The 21,054-nt window shown below is 39.6% G+C and overlaps 1 protein-coding gene across 1 annotated transcript in view; it reads right to left on the reverse strand.

The window, feature by feature from the left end:
• The window catches only part of LOC127840633 (uncharacterized), a 317,893-nt gene that overhangs the window by 165,705 nt on the left and 131,134 nt on the right, over positions 1–21,054 (reverse strand). The window contains exons 70-76 of the mRNA XM_052369044.1: positions 18,192–18,349; positions 17,718–17,848; positions 10,400–10,577; positions 6,611–6,716; positions 5,522–5,706; positions 3,329–3,476; positions 2,651–2,814 (exon numbers count right to left, since the gene is read on the reverse strand). Of these exons, the coding sequence (XP_052225004.1) occupies positions 2,651–2,814; positions 3,329–3,476; positions 5,522–5,706; positions 6,611–6,716; positions 10,400–10,577; positions 17,718–17,848; positions 18,192–18,349 (1,070 nt within the window). The remainder of the gene's footprint in view (positions 1–2,650; positions 2,815–3,328; positions 3,477–5,521; positions 5,707–6,610; positions 6,717–10,399; positions 10,578–17,717; positions 17,849–18,191; positions 18,350–21,054) is intronic.

Raw genomic sequence — 21,054 nt, forward strand, 5'->3', positions numbered from 1 at the left:
TGTCACAGGCATAACAGATATTACCATGGCTTAGTTCAAGGGCACATAACTAAAAATATATATTGATTACAACTATCAATATTAAATATATTTTACTTTAAAACTGAACAAGAGATGTGTTTGTCAGAAACACAATGCCCCCTATTGCGCCGCTTTGAAATTAAATTTCAATATATCATTTGGCAGGTTTATAAATAATCTCCCTTTTAAAGCTTATTACTTCCCTTGGATTGTCTTTTTTTACTTTTGACCTTGATGGATGACCTTGTACTTGTCATTTCACTCAAAATGTGCAGCTTCATGAGATACACATGCATGCCAAATATCAAGTTGCTATCTTCAAAAATCAAAAAGTTATGATCAAACTTTAACGAAGTTTAAAGTTTTGGTTTAAGTTTTGGGACAAACACATAAAATGAATGAATGACAGACAGACAAGCCAAAAACAATATGCCCTGATCTTACGATCCGGGGGCATACAAATTGTATCAGCAATAATGCAGGCTGCTACCAGAATACGACAATAGAATAATGAATACTGAAAATAGCACAAGAGTTGACAGTATGGGGGGATTGACTTGTCTCTGAATGCGCATTTTAAAAACAAGATTATGTGTTAAATGAAAACTGATCCGCCCTCCCTTTAAAGGCTTGTCAGTATTGATAAACAGGTCCATGTGAATAAGTCTCCAACATTTGGTCAATGTCAAGGTCTAAATGAGGGCTGGGGATATGAGTGTGCTGAGTTTTCAATGAAAAAACCAAGGTTTTTTAATAAGTAGTATTAATGTTAAATTGAACTGTCAAATTAGGTTAACCAAGAATGATCACCTTCTGAATTAGTCTAAGTCAAAAAGTGGGTCAATGTCAATGTAAAAAAGTCAGTTGATGTGGGTGTGTTAGACTTATCATAGATAGAATCCATGAAAGTATCCAAGTTTTGTGGAAAGCCAAATTTATGTTAGATAAAACTTGAGTAAACCAAAATACTAGACATTCTGAATAAGTCGAAATCCACAAGAAGGTCAATTTCAAGGTTTAAAGGGTGTTCATTGACAACATCCATGCCAGAATCAAAGAATTTTAGCAAGCCATATCAAAGTTAGTGTTATGTAACCCTAGAATTTGTAACTTCTTACTTGGATGTTATATAAAACATGTCACTTGGGTTTAACCTCGTACAGACAGATCAACTTACAGAAGAACTGACAAGCCAAGCACTCATATTATTGCTGTATCAGTAGATGCTGGGGGCATTCAAAAGTATACTTTTTTCTCTTAATTATTTCACACACACCAGGATAAGCGTATACGAGATATGCTTAACAGAAGATTTGGCATGCCCTTAAACTGGATTTAATCCTAAATTATTTGCATTTATTGTTCCAAGGCAGCTACCGAACTTAAATCGTTCTGTTAATGTTAATAGTCGTAATGCATGCCATTTCCTTCATTGTATAGGTCTTTTATCCTAGCGGTGGTAATAAGCATTTATATTTTTTAAGTTCGCAATGGTGTGATTGATATGGTGTCTGCCAAGCGACCATGAGGTCAGGGTTTCATTCCCCACTGTGGGAGCATTCTTTAGATCACCCAAAAGACACCAAGAACTAGTTCTAGGCCCAGGAAGCAGATCCAAGACACCAAGAACTAGTTCTAGGCCCAGGAAGCAGATCCAAGACACCAAGAACTAGTTCTATGCCCAGGAAGCAGATCCAAGACACCAAGAACTAGTTCTAGGCCCAGGAAGCAGATCCAAGACACCAAGAACTAGTTCAAGGCCCAGGAAGCAGATCCAAGACACCAAGAACTAGTTCTAGGCCCAGGAAGCAGATCCAAGACACCAAGAACTAGTTCTAGGCCCAGGAAGCAGATCCAAGACACCAAGAACTAGTTCTAGGCCCAGGAAGCAGATCCAAGACACCAAGAACTAGTTCTAGGCCCAGGAAGCAGATCCAAGACACCAAGAACTAGTTCTAGGCCCAGGAAGCAGATCCAAGACACCAAGAACTAGTTCTAGGCCCAGGAAGCAGATCCAAGACACCAAGAACTAGTTCTAGGCCCAGGAAGCAGATCCAAGACACCAAGAACTAGTTCTAGGCCCAGGAAGCAGATCCAAGACACCAAGAACTAGTTCTAGGCCCAGGAGACACCAAGAACTAGTTCTAGGCCCAGGAAGCAGATCCAAGACACCAAGAACTAGCTCTAGGCCCAGGAAGCAGATCCAAGACACCAAGAACTAGTTCTAGGCCCAGGAAGCAGATCCAAGACACCAAGAACTAGTTCTAGGCCCAGGAAGCAGATCCAAGACACCAAGAACTAGTTCTATGCCCAGGAAGCAGATCCAAGACACCAAAAATTAGTTCTAGGCCCAGGAAGCAAATCCAAGACACCAAGAACTAGTTCTAGGCCCAGGAAGCAGATCCAAGACACCAAAAATTAGTTCTAGGCCCAGGAAGCAGATCCAAGACACCAAAAATTAGTTCTAGGCCCAGGAAGCAAATCCAAGAGTCTTTCAATAAGCCTTAGGCTTTTGAAGCAATCAAGCTTAATTAAATAGATTAAAATTTATAAGCATTTCTCTCCAGATGATGTGTCTGGAGTTTCATACTTCCTATATACTTTATAATGTGACTACTAATAGCTATACCTAGACAACTATCCAGTGTGTATGAGGAGGTAGGAAGGTAGTGCCCATTCAACTCTTTGCGCCGAATCATCTCATACACATCTTGCTCCGTTGAGTATGGGTGACAATCACCGCCTATAGAGCGTAACTTAACAAAAACGCAGGACGTCATCTCGTAGAATAACCTAAAATATTTCAAGTCATAACAAAACCCAAAAATGTTCATACAATGTCTGTATATATATTATAAACTAATCCTCCCAACCAATTAGACTGTCAATATCCACCATGAACCGATAAGTAATGAATATACCTTCTGTTCAAATACATGTACTGATGAAAAGCATCAACAGATTCATAGTTGTATTCTTTTCATTGAATACTTTCCATTATAATAATATTTTTCTTTTTTTTAAACAGTAATGTCAATTTGTTACTTTTAATCATAAATATAGTTTCGAGAACAAACTTGATAAAATTTAATTACGATTGTAATTTTGTTGCCTATGTTTATTTGAACAAAGCCATATGCCTAACATGATGTTCCAAGAAATAATAACACTCACTATTAATAACTCTATTTATACCAGAAATTTATTCTAACAGTAGTCAATTTTCAGTGATTTAAATATGTCACTGACAATTACAACCTCCCTTATCACTATATACTGCCTATAGACTGTCAGTTCATTGACACACCTGCACATTGGCGCTGTGATACCGTAGATTTCATTGGCATTGTCCGTAAAGTTGAAGACTACTCCTGTTGCCAACTGGTCGCTACATTCATCATAGGAAGTGTTGAGCAAGTGTGGCGAGTAGCAGGGGTTCTCATCCCCTGTTGTTTCTGACAAAAAATACAAAAGAATATCAAACACTTTTAAAAACGAAACATGGCCAAGCCAAGAAACCAGGTATGAAAACATATTACTTATTATTATCCAAAAAATTAATACTAGGTAATCCTGTTGTGAATTGGGAAATATTGAATTTCTAAAAATAGAAATTCATTTTTTTCTGTCTGTCTGTCCATCTGTACGTACGACTGTAAAATCTGGGTCCTGCACAAACTTAATAAAAACTTTAGCTTGTACTTAATTTATACTCTAACAAGGTGAATGATTTTATAAACCTTCCAAATGTTTTGATTAAGTTACATACAGAGATCATTTAATTTCAATTTGCAACTTTTTAAAAGTCTGATATCAACCACTCCATTGGTGAATGCCTGTGTTTACAGTTTGGCTGCAAGGGTAAATCACTTTTAAGATAATTATATCATAACGTAAACTAAAACAAATTTATATTCATCATAAACTTCTATACATTTTAGTGAAACTGAAATCCTGGTGTCAATTTCGGATAATTTCAGTCTGGTTTTTCAATTATCTTACGTACCTTACATAGAAATATTTAGTGAACACTATTGAGATATTACCCTCTCGAAGGATCGCATATATAGAATATTATGTGAGTTTTGGATAAAGATCAAGTTTATCATGCGAGGCTTTGAACCGATGTAGCGCGGGGCTTGCTGAGCGCTAACATGGTTTGAGCCAAGCATGATAAACTTGATCATTATCCATAACTTACATAATATTCTATGTAGCCTATTATTTCCTCCTTTGTTCCATATATAATTATCAAATATTGCATTTTGTATGATTTTATTTTTCCGTTATTGACGAAAACAGATTTTCCATTTCATGGAAAAGCCCAAATCTAAAAATAGCGATATAATAAGGCCAAAATTGATACGTTCGTTGTTATGCTATCGATTGTTATCTGGTAATAGGATAAAGTTTGATTCCAGACTACATAATGTGTGTGGGGATTTGTCTCTAAGTAAAGTTTACAGTCATTTTGACCATACCTGTTTCAAGAAGAGTTGTCTGTTATGTGTAGGTAAACTTACAATCACATAACTTTTGACATCAGCAAAAAGTCCATATTAACAAGACAAACAGCTTGAAATACCTCTTCCCCCACACCCCCAGCATGCCTCTATCTATGCTAAATGTAAAGTGTGCTTTTAGCTAGATTTGCACGGAAAGGCACCTTTTTTATGTGTCAGAAGGAGTAAAGTCACAAACAACAGAAATGGTTATGGTTCTTTACCTTCAATAATATATATCTACGGATAAACTTTCATGCTGATACCTCTGATAGTTTTGGAGTCAAGCTCTGGATAAGAAACCTATGGGCTGCTATAACCCTTTCCCAATCAGAAGCTAAGTGATAATGGCTTTTGCAACCAGTATTAAACATGAACAGCCTGCGAGTAACTCACAGTCTGTTCAGGTTTTATGCAGTTTGCTGCTCATGAGTATCTAAGGTTTGGAGATTAAGCCTTATAAACTTGAATCTAGTAAGAAAGGTCTTTAATTAAATTTAAAATTTCTAAGTGACTACAAATACGTCAACATACGTATCTCAGTGGGAAAGAGATAAACAGCCAGACTGACAAGCTGTATTCATTGTCCTTACATTGATCTAATGAGGCAGTAACATACTAATGTGTTTTTATAGTCAAAATAACTTTTTGTAAGGCTTGTACGATTCTTGCACTTCTATGCCACCATGCAGCTGAGTTAATTAGTAATTTAAAACAAAACAACACAATACAGAGCTAAAATATGCGTACCAGAAAGCAATCAAAGTTGAGCTTTACTGAAATACAAAAAGACATCACAAGGTTGTGCCCTGAAAGACTTGAATTTCTAACTCTTTACAATTATTCCCATACAACATAATGTGCTGTGGTCATATAATGTTAACTGGTGTTACTGTAGGAGATTCGGTTGATACGGTCTAGGAAAGTAAACATCAGGTACCACAAAAACCTTTGCAACGATAAAAAACAAATCTTTAAATCAAAAAGCAAGTGAATACCACAGTGAGTCCTGTTATACTGCTGTAATGCAGTGACCACAAGGACTGGAATGTCGGCGATGGATTGAAGATGGTCAAAAATGTGTTGTTGCATCTTGTCAGTCATGTTCCACATGTAACAGATCCCAGTGTTGTCCATGATCGAAGATATTCTACCCATGCATTGATGAAAACGAATCGCTATGCTGTTCAAAATCAAGAACAATATTTGTTTAGTGTTGGTTCTATTTTTTGCTATTTTTTATTCTATGCCAAAAATGAGCAGTTATAACAATTGATTATAATCTTGCACAAAAACATGTTCTACCAGTGTTCTGTCCCCTATTCTATAAGTGAGAAGATAGAACAGTGTGTTATAATGTTTTAAGTTTGTGTTTTTATTAATTTAATATTGACTGGTGGAATTTGGTTTCTATTAAAATAAAATGCAGGTAGAACACAATCGTACTTTGTTAACTAGTAAAAAAATAAAATGTCATGTAATTTATTTTTGTGCTTCCAGACATAACATTCTCTCCACTACTTAACATGATCTAAGCAAGAAAGTTTCAAATAAAAAATTTCTGTAAAATATTTTGTATCAGTGGATAAACAACAATTTGCAATTAAGTGGGACGTAGGTGTAATCCGATGTCCATTAATATATAAGCATCAGGACGCCACAAAGTTATTTATTGAACTTAAAATAACAATAAGATTATTTTGCTTCTAACAAGACCTTATAAATATTTAGGAAATACAAATGAGAACTTTATTTTATTTTGATGTGCTCTGATTTATGAAAGGTTGTTTTTTGCATCTTGTACAAGTACTTTTATATGTGCTTTGTTCCTTTTCTATCAGGATAAGCAAGTTTACATGTCAAACCCTTTGCATGCTGGGAAATTTGTTGTCTGCTAAAATGTCGTCTGCTGATTTTCTAAAATGATCATTTTCTTCTATTTTTGCAAAGACTACTATCAGAATAGCAAACAGTTTGGATCCTGATGAGAGGCCACGTTCTGTGGCGTTTCATCTGGATCAAAACTATTTGCAAAGGCCTTCAAAATTCCAGCACTGAAAGAGTTAAATAACAGTACATGTCCTTACCTGCACTGTCTCCAACCCACAGTATCAGCTGCCTCAAGTGCACATTTTTCAGCGAACGCATTAATTGTCCTGTTGTCCTCACAGCGATTTAAACCACTGAGGTTCTCTGGAAGATATTTAACAGAATATAACTAAGCCTCACTCTTGGATAAGCGAGGCTTAATACAAATGTTTCAAGTAAAATTCATTTTAATTATTCAATACTTACCTGCTATCCATAGCTACCTTTTCCAAGGTGGGTTTATTCATACGGGAGCCGTCCACCCTGTCCCATACACCGAAACTAGATCAGGCAAGAACAAAGCAACCTTAGTCTAAACCGGAAACGGTGTCCACCATAAAATCTATCTTCTTTTAATATATCTAAAATATTAGTCAAAGAGCGGGTTGGGAGGTGCAACTTACCGATAGCAGGTAAGTATTTAATAATTAAAATGAATTTACTTAAAAATTTGTTTTAATAGCATAAATACGTTACTTGCTATCTAAAGCTGAATTTGCAGCTGCGGCGGGAAGGTTCGCGTATATCCCCCCATCACATCAGAACCCGTGTACAGGGTTATCAGCCAAAATTCGCAGTATCATGGTAATCTTCGTTAGTACGGTATTTGTACTTATATATAACGGATATGAATAAGTAAACTATGCCTTTAGAATACACAACCGCTTGTGCAACCACAACAAAGCCCATCATATACAAATTGTCTTGTTGGCACTCCAGAGAACGAAGATAAAAAGAGGCAGCTTGGAGCACAGAGGGTGGGGTGTGATTAATATACGATCATGAAGCCGATAGAGCTCTTAATTCATGCGGTCTGATCTTAAACAGGGATGAATCCCTAGATGAAAGGGAAGAGTAAACCTTGTTTTATAGTCGAGGCTACCCAACGAGAAATAGAAGCCGCAGACACATCGCCCTCTCATTTTAAAATGAATGAAGAGTCCCTTGCTAGAATTTAAAATGGACTTAACTATGTTTAGGTAGAACTTCAAAGCACTGACTGGGCATAGGAGTCTATCGTCATCTTCATGCCCACAAGTTCAAGAAAGACTTGGGACCTTAAAGGGTTTAGAAGCCATAGAAGGGAGTTGATTTTTAGCAATGAAACCTGGCTGACACAACAAAGTGACGGAGCTATCGGAGGAATCAAAACGAAGATGGCCATTTTCGATAGAAAGAGCATGAATGTCACTTCTCCGTTTGGATTAAGCCATAGTAAAAAGGAAAACGGTCTTCCATGTTAGGAACTGTAAAGAGGCCTGATCAAGAAGTTCATAGGGAGCCTTAGTAAGCCAACAAAGAACGCAAGCCAAATCCCATTTAGGGGTAGGGGAATGAGAAACAGGACGTTTGAGTTCCATGGCTCCAATCAGTTCTGAAATGGCTGGGTCAGCACAGACTTGTGATGACTTACTAAAAGCCAATGTATGCTAAATCATAGATCTGTATCCTTTGATGGAGCAAAGACAGTAAGAGAAAGTTTCTTATTATCAAAAAGATATATGAGAAAATCCGCTTTGCTTCTAGCAGAGGGATTGAGGAAATCAATTTTTCCTCGAATACACCAGTCATAGAAGAGCTTCCAGCGAGCATCATAGACTGTTCTGGTGGATTTTCTCCTTGCAGAGGCAACAAGTATGGAAGCCCTGACAGAAAAAGGTTTCTTCTGCAGGGATTGCCTGATAACGGCCAGACGTGTAAGTCGAACATGTTTTGATCGGCATGAAGTCTGCCTCTCTGAGATAGGAGATCTGACCTGTGAGGAAGTTTCCTGGGATAGTCACAGAGGAGACTGAGAAGGTCGTTGAACCAGGATCTCCTGGGCCACTTCCTGGTGAAGTGTCCACTCTGACGGAAGTAACTTATGTTTGCGAGACAAACTGTCTGCCAGGGCATTGAGATGACCTGGTATGCCTTTGGCCAGAAGGTAGATGTTGAGGCTCTTGCAAAGAATGAGTAAGTTCTTGGTTTCCAGATACAGGGAGTGCGAGTGTGCCCCCCCCCCCCCCCTGTGCCTGTATGTAAGCCACGACTGATGTGCTGACTGATGACACCATCACACAGGAGTCCCGAAGATGTGATTGAAATGAGATATAGCTAGAAAGATTGCTCGCATTTCCAGATTGTTGATGTGTAGGTGATACTCCTGAGCAGACCAGAATCCTGAGAATATCAGGCTGAGTGGTTCCAGTTGAGCGCCCCAACCTTCCCCACTCGCATCCGTTATGAGATGTAATGAAGGTTGTGGGTGAAGAAGCGGTACTCCTGTCATGAGAGTATCCTCGTCTAGCTACCACTGAAGATAGGGGACTAAGGTCGGGAGGATTGGAATCTTTGTAAGCAGATTGTCCGGAGACCATTTCTAACAAGCTAAGAGGTAGTGCTGAAGAGGACGTAGGAAGAGACGTCCCAACTGCACAAAGTCTGCTACTGAGCTCAGAATACCGTTGAGAGAGAGGAATTCTTGAGCTGTGATATAAGATTGGGACAGAACCCATTTGACTTTCACAAGGAGGTCTGAGATACGTTGACGTGAGACCCTGACCCGATTTATGTGGGTAAAAAAATTCATTCCCACGAAGGTGAAATCCTGAGATGGTCGGAGACATCCGATGATGAACTTCAACGACTGTGGTAAGAGGTAGGAACGCGACTGCTCCTACTATTGTGAAGTTCTGACAACGTTGTCTCAACGTCCAGAGACACTCTTGAAGTAACTCCCTCACTTACAGAAGGTGTTGCATGACCAGTAATATGGCCAGGCAAACTGGAATGAACTGTGACCAGAACGGTCCTAAGTTCACTGTTGACCGGACTGGTCAAAGAATGACTGGTGACCGGTGATTGGTGCTCGATGACCGGTGCCCGGTACCGGGTGACCGGTGTCTTACATTGACTGTTGACCGGTACCATGTGATCGACGTCTTGCCCGGTAAGTTCCACTGGAACAGGTCCTTCTGATCGATTGCGGCTCTGGAACGTTTCTTTACGTTGTTCAGCCATCACATGCTATAAGTATAATATCTCAAACAAACAAAACAAAAATCCAGAAATAATACGGAGAATAGATTGAAAGACAAGTAATTAAACTTATTCCATCAATATACCCACGAAGATACAATTAACAGAACAAAATATTATCAATTTAAAATATGACAATATGGAAGCTGTTTATTATACAATCAAGAAAAGAAGATTGATTTTATGGTGGACACCGTTGCCGGTTCCGGTTTAGACTAAGGTTGCATTGCACTATGTTCTTGCCTGATCTAGTTTCGGTGTATGGGACAGGGTGGCCGGCTCCCGGTCCACAATTTTCGGGATGAATAAACCGACCTTGGAAAAGGTAGCAATGGATAGCAGGTAACGTATTCATGCTATTAAAACATGTGCATAGTTTTGTCACAGGTCAGCCTGTGCAGTCCACACAGGCCAATTAGGGACGACACGTTCAGTGTTTTCTTCGTGAAAATCCAGTTTCGGTGGAAAATGTTGTCACTCATAATCCTGTGCAGTCTGCACCTTCATGATGGTTACACTACTTTTTGTACACGATTGTATTGATGAAAAAATATCAAATTAAATTTCTAATATGCCCAAAATGCTGCATAGCTTCCAGAATACAACTTAAAAATGACATTCAGGTTGGTTAAAATAAAACTTCAGTGACTGTGAAAAACTTTTCAAGGAATTGACCATTTACCACTTTTGTGCATTGTTTTTTCTGAATTAAATGAGATTACATAATAAAACATGTGTACTTATGTACAAAGTATAAATGGTATTACCAGGCATGACATTGAAGATGACGGAAACATTTAAGGTGGTGGTATTGATGCTGTCGTAGAGGAACGAGTACAATGGTGCAATGTCCATATCCGTGAAGAAAGTGAATGAGAATATAATCACGCTGCCATCACATTGGATGTCTCCAGTACGTATTGCCGTAGGCGCCGGAGCCCTTTCCTGCAGAAAGGATATTTAGGCATGATGTATGATGAGTGCTTATTTATAATATAAAAATAAAGAATCTGACATAAGTTGCCATTTAATAATTTTGTTCAAGCATTCAAGAATTGTGTTAGCAAATTTCTTGACACATATAAAAAATTATTGAATTAAATGATAAAACATATTTTTTATCACAAGCCTTAAAATTAGCAAATGAAAATTAATATTTGTGATACAAATAGAAAGTTATTTTTATTCAGTGACATCACTTGATTTTGCTACACCATTTCAGCAAAACAAATTTTCTTAAGTAAAATTCATTTTAATTATTAAATACTTACCTGTTATCTCTAGCTTACCCCTTTCCAAGGGAGTTATTTCATCCGGAAAATATTCAAGCGCTGGGAATCGTCCACCTCTATAAGAATCCAAATCAGGTTAAACATAGTACAATGCAACCTAACAGGAAATCAAGAACCACAACTCATCTTTCCTTTACGCAAACATAAAAAGGCGATGAGCGGGGTGGGAGGTGGGACTTACCGATAACAGGTAAGTATTTAATAATTAAAATGAATTTTACTTAAGAAAATTTGTTTTAATATCATAAATACGTTACCTGTTATCTCTAGCTGATTTTGCAGCTGCGGCGGGAAGGTTCGCATATTTTTTCCCATCACAGCAAAACCCATATAGAGGGTTTACAGCCAGAGATAGTAGAATCAAGTCCTCTTATAATCTTTGTTAGTACAGTATAGTACTTAATTCTCGGATGGCACCAGTGTACTTACGCCATAGAAGAAACTACAGTTTGAGCCACTACAAGAGGACCCAACTTATACAAACTGTCTTGTTGGCACTCAAGAGAACGAAGATAAAAAGAGGAGAAGGTGGTCGGATTCCTCCAGAAAGCAGCTTGAAGCACTTCAGATAGTGGGGTCTGATTAATATAAGCCCACGAAGCCGAAAGAGCTCTTAATTCATGCGGTCTTATCTTAAACAGGGATAAATCCCTCGATGAAAGAGAAGAATAAGCTTTCCTTATAGTCGAGGCTATCCAACGAGAAATAGAAGCCGCAGACACATCGCCCCCCCCTTTTAATGGAATGAAAAGTCTCTTGCGAGAACCTTGAATAGACTTTACCTTTTTAAGGTAGAACTTCAAAGCCCTGACCGGGCAAAGGAGTCTATCATCATCTTCATGTCCACAAGTTCTAGATAGACTTGGAACTTTGAAGGGTTTGGAAGCCATAGAGGGGAGTTGATTTTTAGCAAGGAATCCTGACTGACACAACAATGTAACAGAACCATCAGAAGAGTAAAAACGAAGATGACTATCCTCGATAGAAAGAGCATGAATTTCACTTCTCCGTTTGGCTGAAGCCATAGTAAGAAGGAAAACGGTCTTCCATGTTAGGAATTGTAATGAAGCCTGATCAAGAGGTTCATAGGGAGCCTTAATAAGGGAACCAAGCACACAAGCTAAATCCCATTTAGGAGCAAGTGTACGAGATACAGGACGACTAAGTTCCATAGCTCGAACAAGTTCTGAAATAGCTGGATCAGCACAGACTTGTGAAGACTTAGTGAAAGCCAATGTATGCGAAATCATAGATCTGTATCCTTTGATGGAACTAAGAGAAAGTTTCTTATCATCAAAAAGATAAATGAGAAAATCCGCTATTCGTCTAGCAGAGGGATTGAGGGGATTAATTTTCCCTCGAAAACACCAATTGGAGAAGAGTTTCCAACGAGCATCATAGACTGCTCTGGTGGATTTTCTCCTTGCCGAAGCAACGAGGGTTGAAGCCCTGACAGAAAAACATTTCTTCTGCAAAGATTGCCTGATAACGGCCAGACGTGTAAGTGGAACATTTTTGGGTCCGCATGTAGTCTGCCGCTTTGAGACAGAAGATCTGACCTGTGAGGAAGATTCCTGGGATAATCGTACAGGAGACTGAGAAGATCGTTGAACCAAGATCTTCTGGGCCACCAATGGGCAATCAGGAGTATCCTGCAAGAGCTCACCCTGATTTTCCCCAATATTTGGGGAATTAGAATGGGTGGGGGATAGGCGTAAGCGTCCAGTTGGTCCCATGCGAACGAAAGCGCGTCGATTGCCCACGCTGCTGGATCGTAAACTGGACTCACATACAGAGGAAGTCTGTGATTGTGTCTGGTTGCAAATAGATCGACCAGGGGATAACCAAACTTGAAAAAGATCTGGTTGGTCACTTCTTGATGAAGTGTCCACTCCGATGGAAGTAACTGGTGTTTGCGAGACAAACCATCCGCCAGGGCGTTGAGGCGACCTGGTATATATTTTGCCAGCAGATGAATGTTGAGTGTTTTGCAAAGAACAAGTAATTTTCTGGTTTCCAGATACAGGGATTGAGAATGTGTTCCCCCCTGTGCCTGGATGTAAGCCACCACAGATGTGTTGTCTGTTGACACCATCACACAAGAGTCTCGAAGATGTGATTGGAAATGAGATACAGCTAGAAATACTGCTCGCATTTCTAGATTGTTGATATGAAGGTGAGATTCCTGATGAGACCACAACCCTGAAATTATCAGACTGAGAGGTTCCAGGTGAGCACCCCACCCTTCCTTGCTCGCATCGGTTATTAGATATAATGACGGTTGCGGGGGAAGAAGGGGTACTCCTGCCAACAGAGTCTCGTCGTCTAGCCACCACTGAAGATGAGACCTTAAGGAGGGAAGGATTGGAATCTGTGTTAATAGATTGCCTGGAGACCATTTCCAACAAGCTGAGAGATAGTGCTGAAGAGGACGTAGGAAGAGACGTCCCAACTGCACAAAGTCTGCTACTGAGCTCAGGATACCGTTGAGAGAGAGGAATTCTTGAGCTGTTATATGAGATTGGGACAAAACCCAGTTGACCTTCATCAGAAGGTCTGATATACGTTGAATAGACACTCTGACCCGATTGATGTGGGTCAAGAAATTTATTCCCACAAACGTAAAGTCCTGTGAAGGAATGAGGTCTGATTTGTCTGCATTGAGAAGGAGCCCTAACGAGAGGAGCTCCTTCCAAGAGAATTCTAGGTTGTACAGAAGCAATTGACGATCGAGCTGGTGTAAGAGCCAGTCGTCGAAATACTGAAGAAGAATAATCCCGTGAACTCTGAGGTGTGATCCGACTGCCGACCTTAGTTTGGTAAAAACTCGTGGGGCTGTCGCCAACCCGAAAGGCATAGACCGGAACTGGTAGACTTGGCCTTGAAAGGCGAATCGCAAGTACTTTCGGTAGTTGGGATGTATAGGAACATGGAAGTAAGCATCTTCCAGATCCAAAGACACCCCCCAGTGCAGGGGTTTGATGGATTCCCGTATGAAAGAAGGAGTCTCCATTTTGAAAGTTGGTTTGAGGAGATACATGTTGAACACTTTTAAATCTATTACTGGTCTCCAGGAACCATTTTTCTTTTGAACAAGAAAAAGACGACTGTAAAATCCTGGAGAATAAGGATCTTGAACCCTTTCTACCGCCTGTTTTTCCAAGAGCCCGAGAATGGACTCTGGAATATGTGGATGCCAAGATACCAGCTCTATAGGGACGCGAGAAAGTGGAGGCCTTTTTTCGAATTGAAAAGTCAGGCCTTTTGTCACAAGAGAATGAACCCATGCGTCTGAAGTAATTTGAAGCCATCGATTTGAGAAGTGGAAAAGTCTGGCCCCGACTGGTATTTCCGGGATCGGAGGTTGTGGCGGTAGAAAGGGAAGGGACCTAGGGCTGATAAGCAGGAGGTGCGCCCCTGCCGGTAGAAGGTTTGAAATTCCTCTGTCCCGGCTTGGGTTTGCCCTTTTTCCCAGAATCTTTATTAGAAGACTTGTGTGACAAAGAAGGTCTGTTATAGGAAGACTGCCTATTAGGACCTGACCGTGGATTAAAAGAAGGCTTTTTAGAGAAAAGGTTATTTCTCTTAGCCGTCTTGAATGCTGGAACTGCTGGTGGCCTAGAAGCAGGATGCTTAAAGACCCCTTGGCGTTGTCCAGAGTTGTTTCTAGCTAAAGAAGCATGAAGTTGGTCATCCTTGTCAGCTGTGATTGCTTCTTGTATCCTTCCACCAAAAAGAAACCCTGATGTGAGAGGAGCTGTTCTGAGCGAGTTCATACCAGGTTCCAACAGAAAATCTTTAGGTAAAGAAGTAAGGATAAGATCTCTACGAATCCTTAGCATCTCGGACATTGAAGAAGCAGAAGTGTGAGATAAGGCCAGTGTGGTCCGTGAGAGATGAATTAACAAATCACGGAGTTCCTCCGGAACAGATTCCGACCAATCACACACCATTTGTAAAATTGTCGCTAGCATGAAGTCAATTTGGTTAGTCAAACCTAATGATCTACGTTCCCTCATTTCCCAAGTTTCCAACATTGAAAACGGAACAGAAACTGAATTGGAACCACTTGGCATTACAAGAGATAGCTTGCTTATGTCCGGATCTGGAACCGGAAGTTTTGAAAAATCCAACCCAGATGTTGCATGTGGTACAGGAGGTTTGTAACTTTTACTACCTTCCTGGTGTTTTGGATCAGCTAGTTCCTTAGGAATTTTCCATGTTTCTCCTCGTTTTGGAATAGTCTTATTAGCTGATTCCAATGATTGAAGAACAGATAGAACAGTAGAACCAATGGGAAGTCGTGGGTCAGGACGAGCCGTCGACTTAATAACCCTGTTGGGATCAAATGTACGAAAAAGTTGTTCTGTCACAGAAATCGTCGCATTTGAAGTCAGTTCAGCAGGTCTTGGACAGTAATCTTCACCAAGAGTACGAAACATCAGTTCATAGATCTGACCAATCGGAGCTAAATATTGATCCGTCTCAACATTAGATTCTGCATCTGAATCAGCCTCACTCTCTACAACACCAGCGGTTTGTATAGAATCAGCAGGAACAGAAGTGAGAATATCTTGTACCGGATTGTAATTGTCTGGTAACAGCGAATGATCATCCCCGACGTCAGTAAACTGATAATGTAAACCGGAAGAAGGTAAATTATCAGCATTGACCGGTACAAAATGTCCCGCCGAATTCTGTATCCATAGTGCATCAGGATTCGACAGGGTAGCTGTAGGGGGTACACGACTAGATACTGTAGATGATACCCGTGGTGTTGACACTGACGCCGTAGTAGTGAGATGAGCTCCTGAAGATGCAATACGTGTGGCAGTCAACGTTGGAACCGACACATTTGGCATGGAAACATGCGATTCCATAACGGAACACGATGGTGAACGACTATAGGTATGGTAAGTCCGATGCTGTCTACGTGAACGTTGCCGACGTCCTCGTTTCCTGCAATGTCGAGATCTGGATCGGCTGCGCTGTCGAGATGTGGATCGGCTGCGATGAGATCGAGATTTTTTGGAATACCGTCTCCGTGAGTGACGACGTGATCGCTTATGAGCGACGCGACGATGATAACTGCTCGACGATGAAGAGCGTGTCCGATGTCCACTCCTTGATGAAGACGATGTATTCGACGATGAATCGGATGTAGAAGAATACGCCGATGATGAAGACCGAGTTCTTCTTGACCGGCGATTGGTGTTATCGGTGGCAGGCCCAACTGATGACTGTTGACCGGTGACCGGACCGGACCGGTGACCGGACCGGACCGGTGACCGGACCGGACCGGTGACCGGACAGGTGACCGGACCGGTGATCAATGACCGGACCGGACCGGTGACCGGACCGGTGACATGACCGGATCGGACCGGACCGGTGACATGACCGGTGACCGGACCGGACCGGTGACCGGCCGGTCATATTATGACCGGTTACGTCACCGGACAAAGACCGTAGAATGGCGGCTGCCATGTGGTCTGACATTGATCCAGTCGTTCCATGATCAATGTCGCCGGTATGCATGGTGTGAGTCATAAGATCTGATGACGATCGACTGACAACAACACCATCTTGCCCGGTACCCAGTGACTGACAAAACCGCTGGTCATCCTTGACCAGTGGAGTCACCGGGTAATCAACGTCGGATGGAGGTTCGTTGCGTTTGCGGCTGATCGACGTCCTCCGGCGACCTGCTTTTGTCCATACGTCGTAAGCCCACAAATCGCAAACCGCACATTTGTTATTAAATGTGCAACCGGTACATGCCAAGCAAGTATCGTGGGAATCCCACCTTGCTTTGATATGACCACAAGAACCTCTATCCTGTAAGTTCATTCTGAAATAAAAGAAACAGAAAGAACCTACAAAAGACAAATTAATGATTATAAATTCAAATAAAAAGTTAAACCACAAAATGTAAACACAAAGAACGCTGTCCAATTGACCTCAATTACTTATTGGGGAATAGGCACGAATTCCTCGTGGTTCACGTGCTCATGACGTCATGTACATGAGCGACGATGCAAACAAAGAAACCCAGCAAAAGCAGAAATATGACAATTACTGCAACAAAAAGTATAGAAATATAAACCGAATGATACAAATAAAAGATAAATAAACTTTATCCTTTTAAACTCCGCCAAAAACACAGTGAAAAGAACACATAAGTCCTGAGCCTAAAATAGGCGTGCACATGGTTTTATCCGGAAAGGAAAGATGAGTTGTGGTTCTTGATTTCCTGTTAGGTTGCATTGTACTATGTTTAACCTGATTTGGATTCTTATAGAGGTGGACGATTCCCAGCGCTTGAATATTTTCCGGATGAAATAACTCCCTTGGAAAGGGGTAAGCTAGAGATAACAGGTAACGTATTTATGATATTAAAACGACGATTGGTAAGTTAAACAAGAAGAAGCCGATGAAGCGCTCAAAAAGGTATTTTAAACAAAAACGCCTAAAAAGGTATATTAAACATTAATATCATAAATTATGACATTTAACACAAAGCCACCAAGAGTGTTCCCATAAATGCATGTGCGTAAAGTATCGTCCCAGATTAGCCTGTGCAGATCGCACAGTCTAATCAGGGACAGCACTTTCCGCGTTTATGGTATTTTTCGTTTTAAGATAGTGTCTTCTTAGCAAAAACCCAGTTTAAGAGGAAAGTGTCATCCCTGATAAGCCTGTGCAGCTTGCACAGACTAATCTGGGACGACACTTTAACACATGCATTAAACCCCCTTTTCTAAGTGTGTGGCTCAAATAGTTATCCATATTATACCAATTCTTGTTGGAACAGCAGTTGGTACTGGTTAATGATTATTTCATCTGTTACAGAACAACCTGGTCTTGGTTGCAACTGTCGTCTGTTGCGTGTCGAGTTTCGAGAAATTGTAACAATCACTTGGTGAACTGTCAATTGTATAATGCAGAATTATGTTTAAATCACATTATTACAATGCAAATATCTTTATTTACTTCTCTATAGATGTATAAATATATGAAGCTCAAGGTAAAAGAAAAGTATCAAATCTAAAACTGAATGTTGGTTATGTACTACTACTACATAAGAGTAAATTCCTTATGCTTGTATATAAAAACAAAGTTTAATATCTCAACAGTATGGTGCAAGTATTAAGAGAGGACACACAAATAATAAATACAACATTTCAAGTGGCAACTGCTTATAAGAAGTCTCATTTAATTAATAACAAAACCTCAACAAAACAGCAACAATTTTAAAGAATGACATTACTTTGGCAGTCAACAACTGAAGGACTGTTGAAATTTATATTGTAGTCTCTGGCCAACTTTAGGAAAGTGTTCTTTACTGACTTCCTCGAACATTCACCAAACAGCGGCCTGTCTTTATTGAGCTCATTTGTTAGACAGGTCACTTTCTCAAACAAGGTCCTGAAAAACAAGAAAAAAAGTGTTCTATTTTGTATATTTTGTTGTGAATTCCACTTTTGTCTCATATGTTTGTAAAGAAATATCCCTTTAGCAGCAATATTTTGTAACTTATGTGCAACACATGTGAACAAATGTAACAAACAAATACATAAAACAGGGTCAACCACTCTAATTATATTGATAATATTCCAAATGAATATGAAGGTGTGCAAGTTAGCATACTGGGTTGATAAGTATAAAACAGTTTAATTGCTCTAGTACCGACACGTTTTTACTTACATGGAACACAAGCAAGTGTGATAAACAGATGAACGAGGGCAAATCTACATGCTCCATACCCTCATAAAGTTGGGGCATTATTTCTGTCCATTATGTCATTGCAAAAAATACTATAATAAAATTAGTGGTCTAAATTTTATGAATGACACGAGAGATAATTAGAGCATAACTAAACAATGTATTGGTTTGCACAATTTTAAATTTTAACATTGTTTATTTGCAAATAACGCATTCTAAAGATGCCCATACAGTGATTTGTTTTGCTAAAAATTCCTGCCGATTTTCGGCTGCTTCCCAATCGCAAAAATCAACGTTTAAATAAAAAATGGTCAAACTATATAACTTTAATTTAGTCCTTTTTGTCGATAAATAATTCCCAAGTTTGCCTCTTTTATCAATTAAAGCAATCCCAATTTTCCCAAAATGGCTAGAACATGCACTTAGAAACAATTTTAATTCTGTTACTTATAATCATAATTATAATGCTTATTTTTTCCCAACTTCATGGTTTATCGCACTATTTTTCCCAAACATTTCATCCTTTATCACGCTAATTTTCACAATTCAAATGGCACAGGCTGTAACAAATAAAAGCAAAAAAAATCACTGACATAATCCAAGCCAGCTAACTAGATTAAAGAGTGCAGGACTACAAATCAAACAAGAGATTTGTTTGTCAGAAACACTATGCCCCCTACTGCGCTGCTTTGAAATAAAATTTCAATATATCATTTGGCAGGTTTAGCAATTATCTCCCTTTTAAAGCTTATTACTTCCCTTGGATTGTATTTTTTACCTTGAAGGATGACCTTGACCTTTGACCACTCAAAATGTGCAGCTCTATGAGATACACATGCATGCCGAATATCAAGTTGCTATCTTCAATATTGCAAAAGTTATGGCCAAAAGTTTTCGGACGGATTGACAGACAGCCGGACGGACAATTCAAATGCTATATGCTACCCTACCGGGGGCATAACAATTAAATTGAAGATTCCTATCCCTACCATAAAGCTTGAATTTGTAAAGTGTTTACATGGTAATTGTTGCTCAACCTATTATTCGAATGGGGCAGTTATCATGATCAGCTACTGGAAATACCTACTTCTAGTAAACCAACTTAGTAATTACCATAATATGTCCAACATAAATAAACAAGAGCTATCAGAGGACAGTGTGCTCGACTATTCGAGTGCTTGACAGTATAACGTAAGCCATCATGGGGAAATTGTTCATATTCAATAATTTATTAGACGATCTTTCAAAAATAAAAAAAGGAAAAAACAATTTGGGGGGTAGGGGGGGTTGAGAGGGGGGGTATAATGTGGGGTGTAGTCATTTATTAGATGATGTTTCAAAAATTAAAAAAGGAAAAAAAAAATTGTTGGGGGGTAGGGGGTGGGGTGGTTAAGATGGGGGTATATGTGGGGTGTGGTCATTTGTTAGATGATCTTTCAAAGTTAAAAATTTTTTTTTTTTAAATGTGGGGGGTTGGAGGTGGGGGGGCAGGGAATCTTGGGTGGGGCGTGGGGTATTGTTTGGGTGAAATTCATTGTGGCATTCAGGTAAGTGTTGTGTCAAAGTATTAAAAAAAATCTGATCATAAATAAAGACGTTATGGCAATTTAAGCAAAATGTTCAATTATCTAAGTATAAAAGGGACCATAATTCTGTAAAAATCATTGATATAGTTGTCTGCTCTTGGTTATAGATTGGGGTGATGTTGGTAATAAAGTATGCAAAATATAAAAGCAATATGTCAAAGGACATAGGAAATATTTGGGGTAGTACACAAACTTTAACATAGAATTATCAATAATATGCATATTCTAAGTATAAAAGGGGCAATAATTCTGTCAAAATGCTTGATACAGTTGTCTGCTCTTGTTTATAGGTTGGGGTCATGTTGGTACACAAGTATACAAACTATGAAAGCAATATGTCAAGGGACATTGAAAATATTTGGGGTAGTACGCAAACTTTAACATTTGCACGCCAACGCAAACGCCAACGCCAACGCCGACGCCGGAATGAGTAGGATAGCTCCACTATATATATTTCATATATTATAGTCGAGCTAAAAATTGGCCTTATGCCATTTGTGCCAGGATAGCTTCAGTCCAGCATGCGCAGTAAAAAGCTACCCCGGCCCCTTAGGAGATTGCAAAACCTTGCGTGATTATTAAGTGTTCAGTGTAGCTTCTTACAGGACTTAGCCACTGTCAAGCCTGGTCTGGGACTACGCTGACCTCATACAACTTAAGACCCATCTTGGCAAGAAACTGCTCACTTTATTTTTGCCATTATATGACTTAAATACTGTTGAATATGGCAAAATTAATTAAGACACAAACCAATAGAGACGTATTTGCTCTCCAAAGGCTAAATTCCAAGCATGTATTGTAACTTCTTACAGATATAAGAAG

Source organism: Dreissena polymorpha, chromosome 8 (genome assembly GCF_020536995.1).
Source record: "Dreissena polymorpha isolate Duluth1 chromosome 8, UMN_Dpol_1.0, whole genome shotgun sequence".
Lineage (NCBI taxonomy): Eukaryota > Metazoa > Mollusca > Bivalvia > Myida > Dreissenidae > Dreissena > Dreissena polymorpha.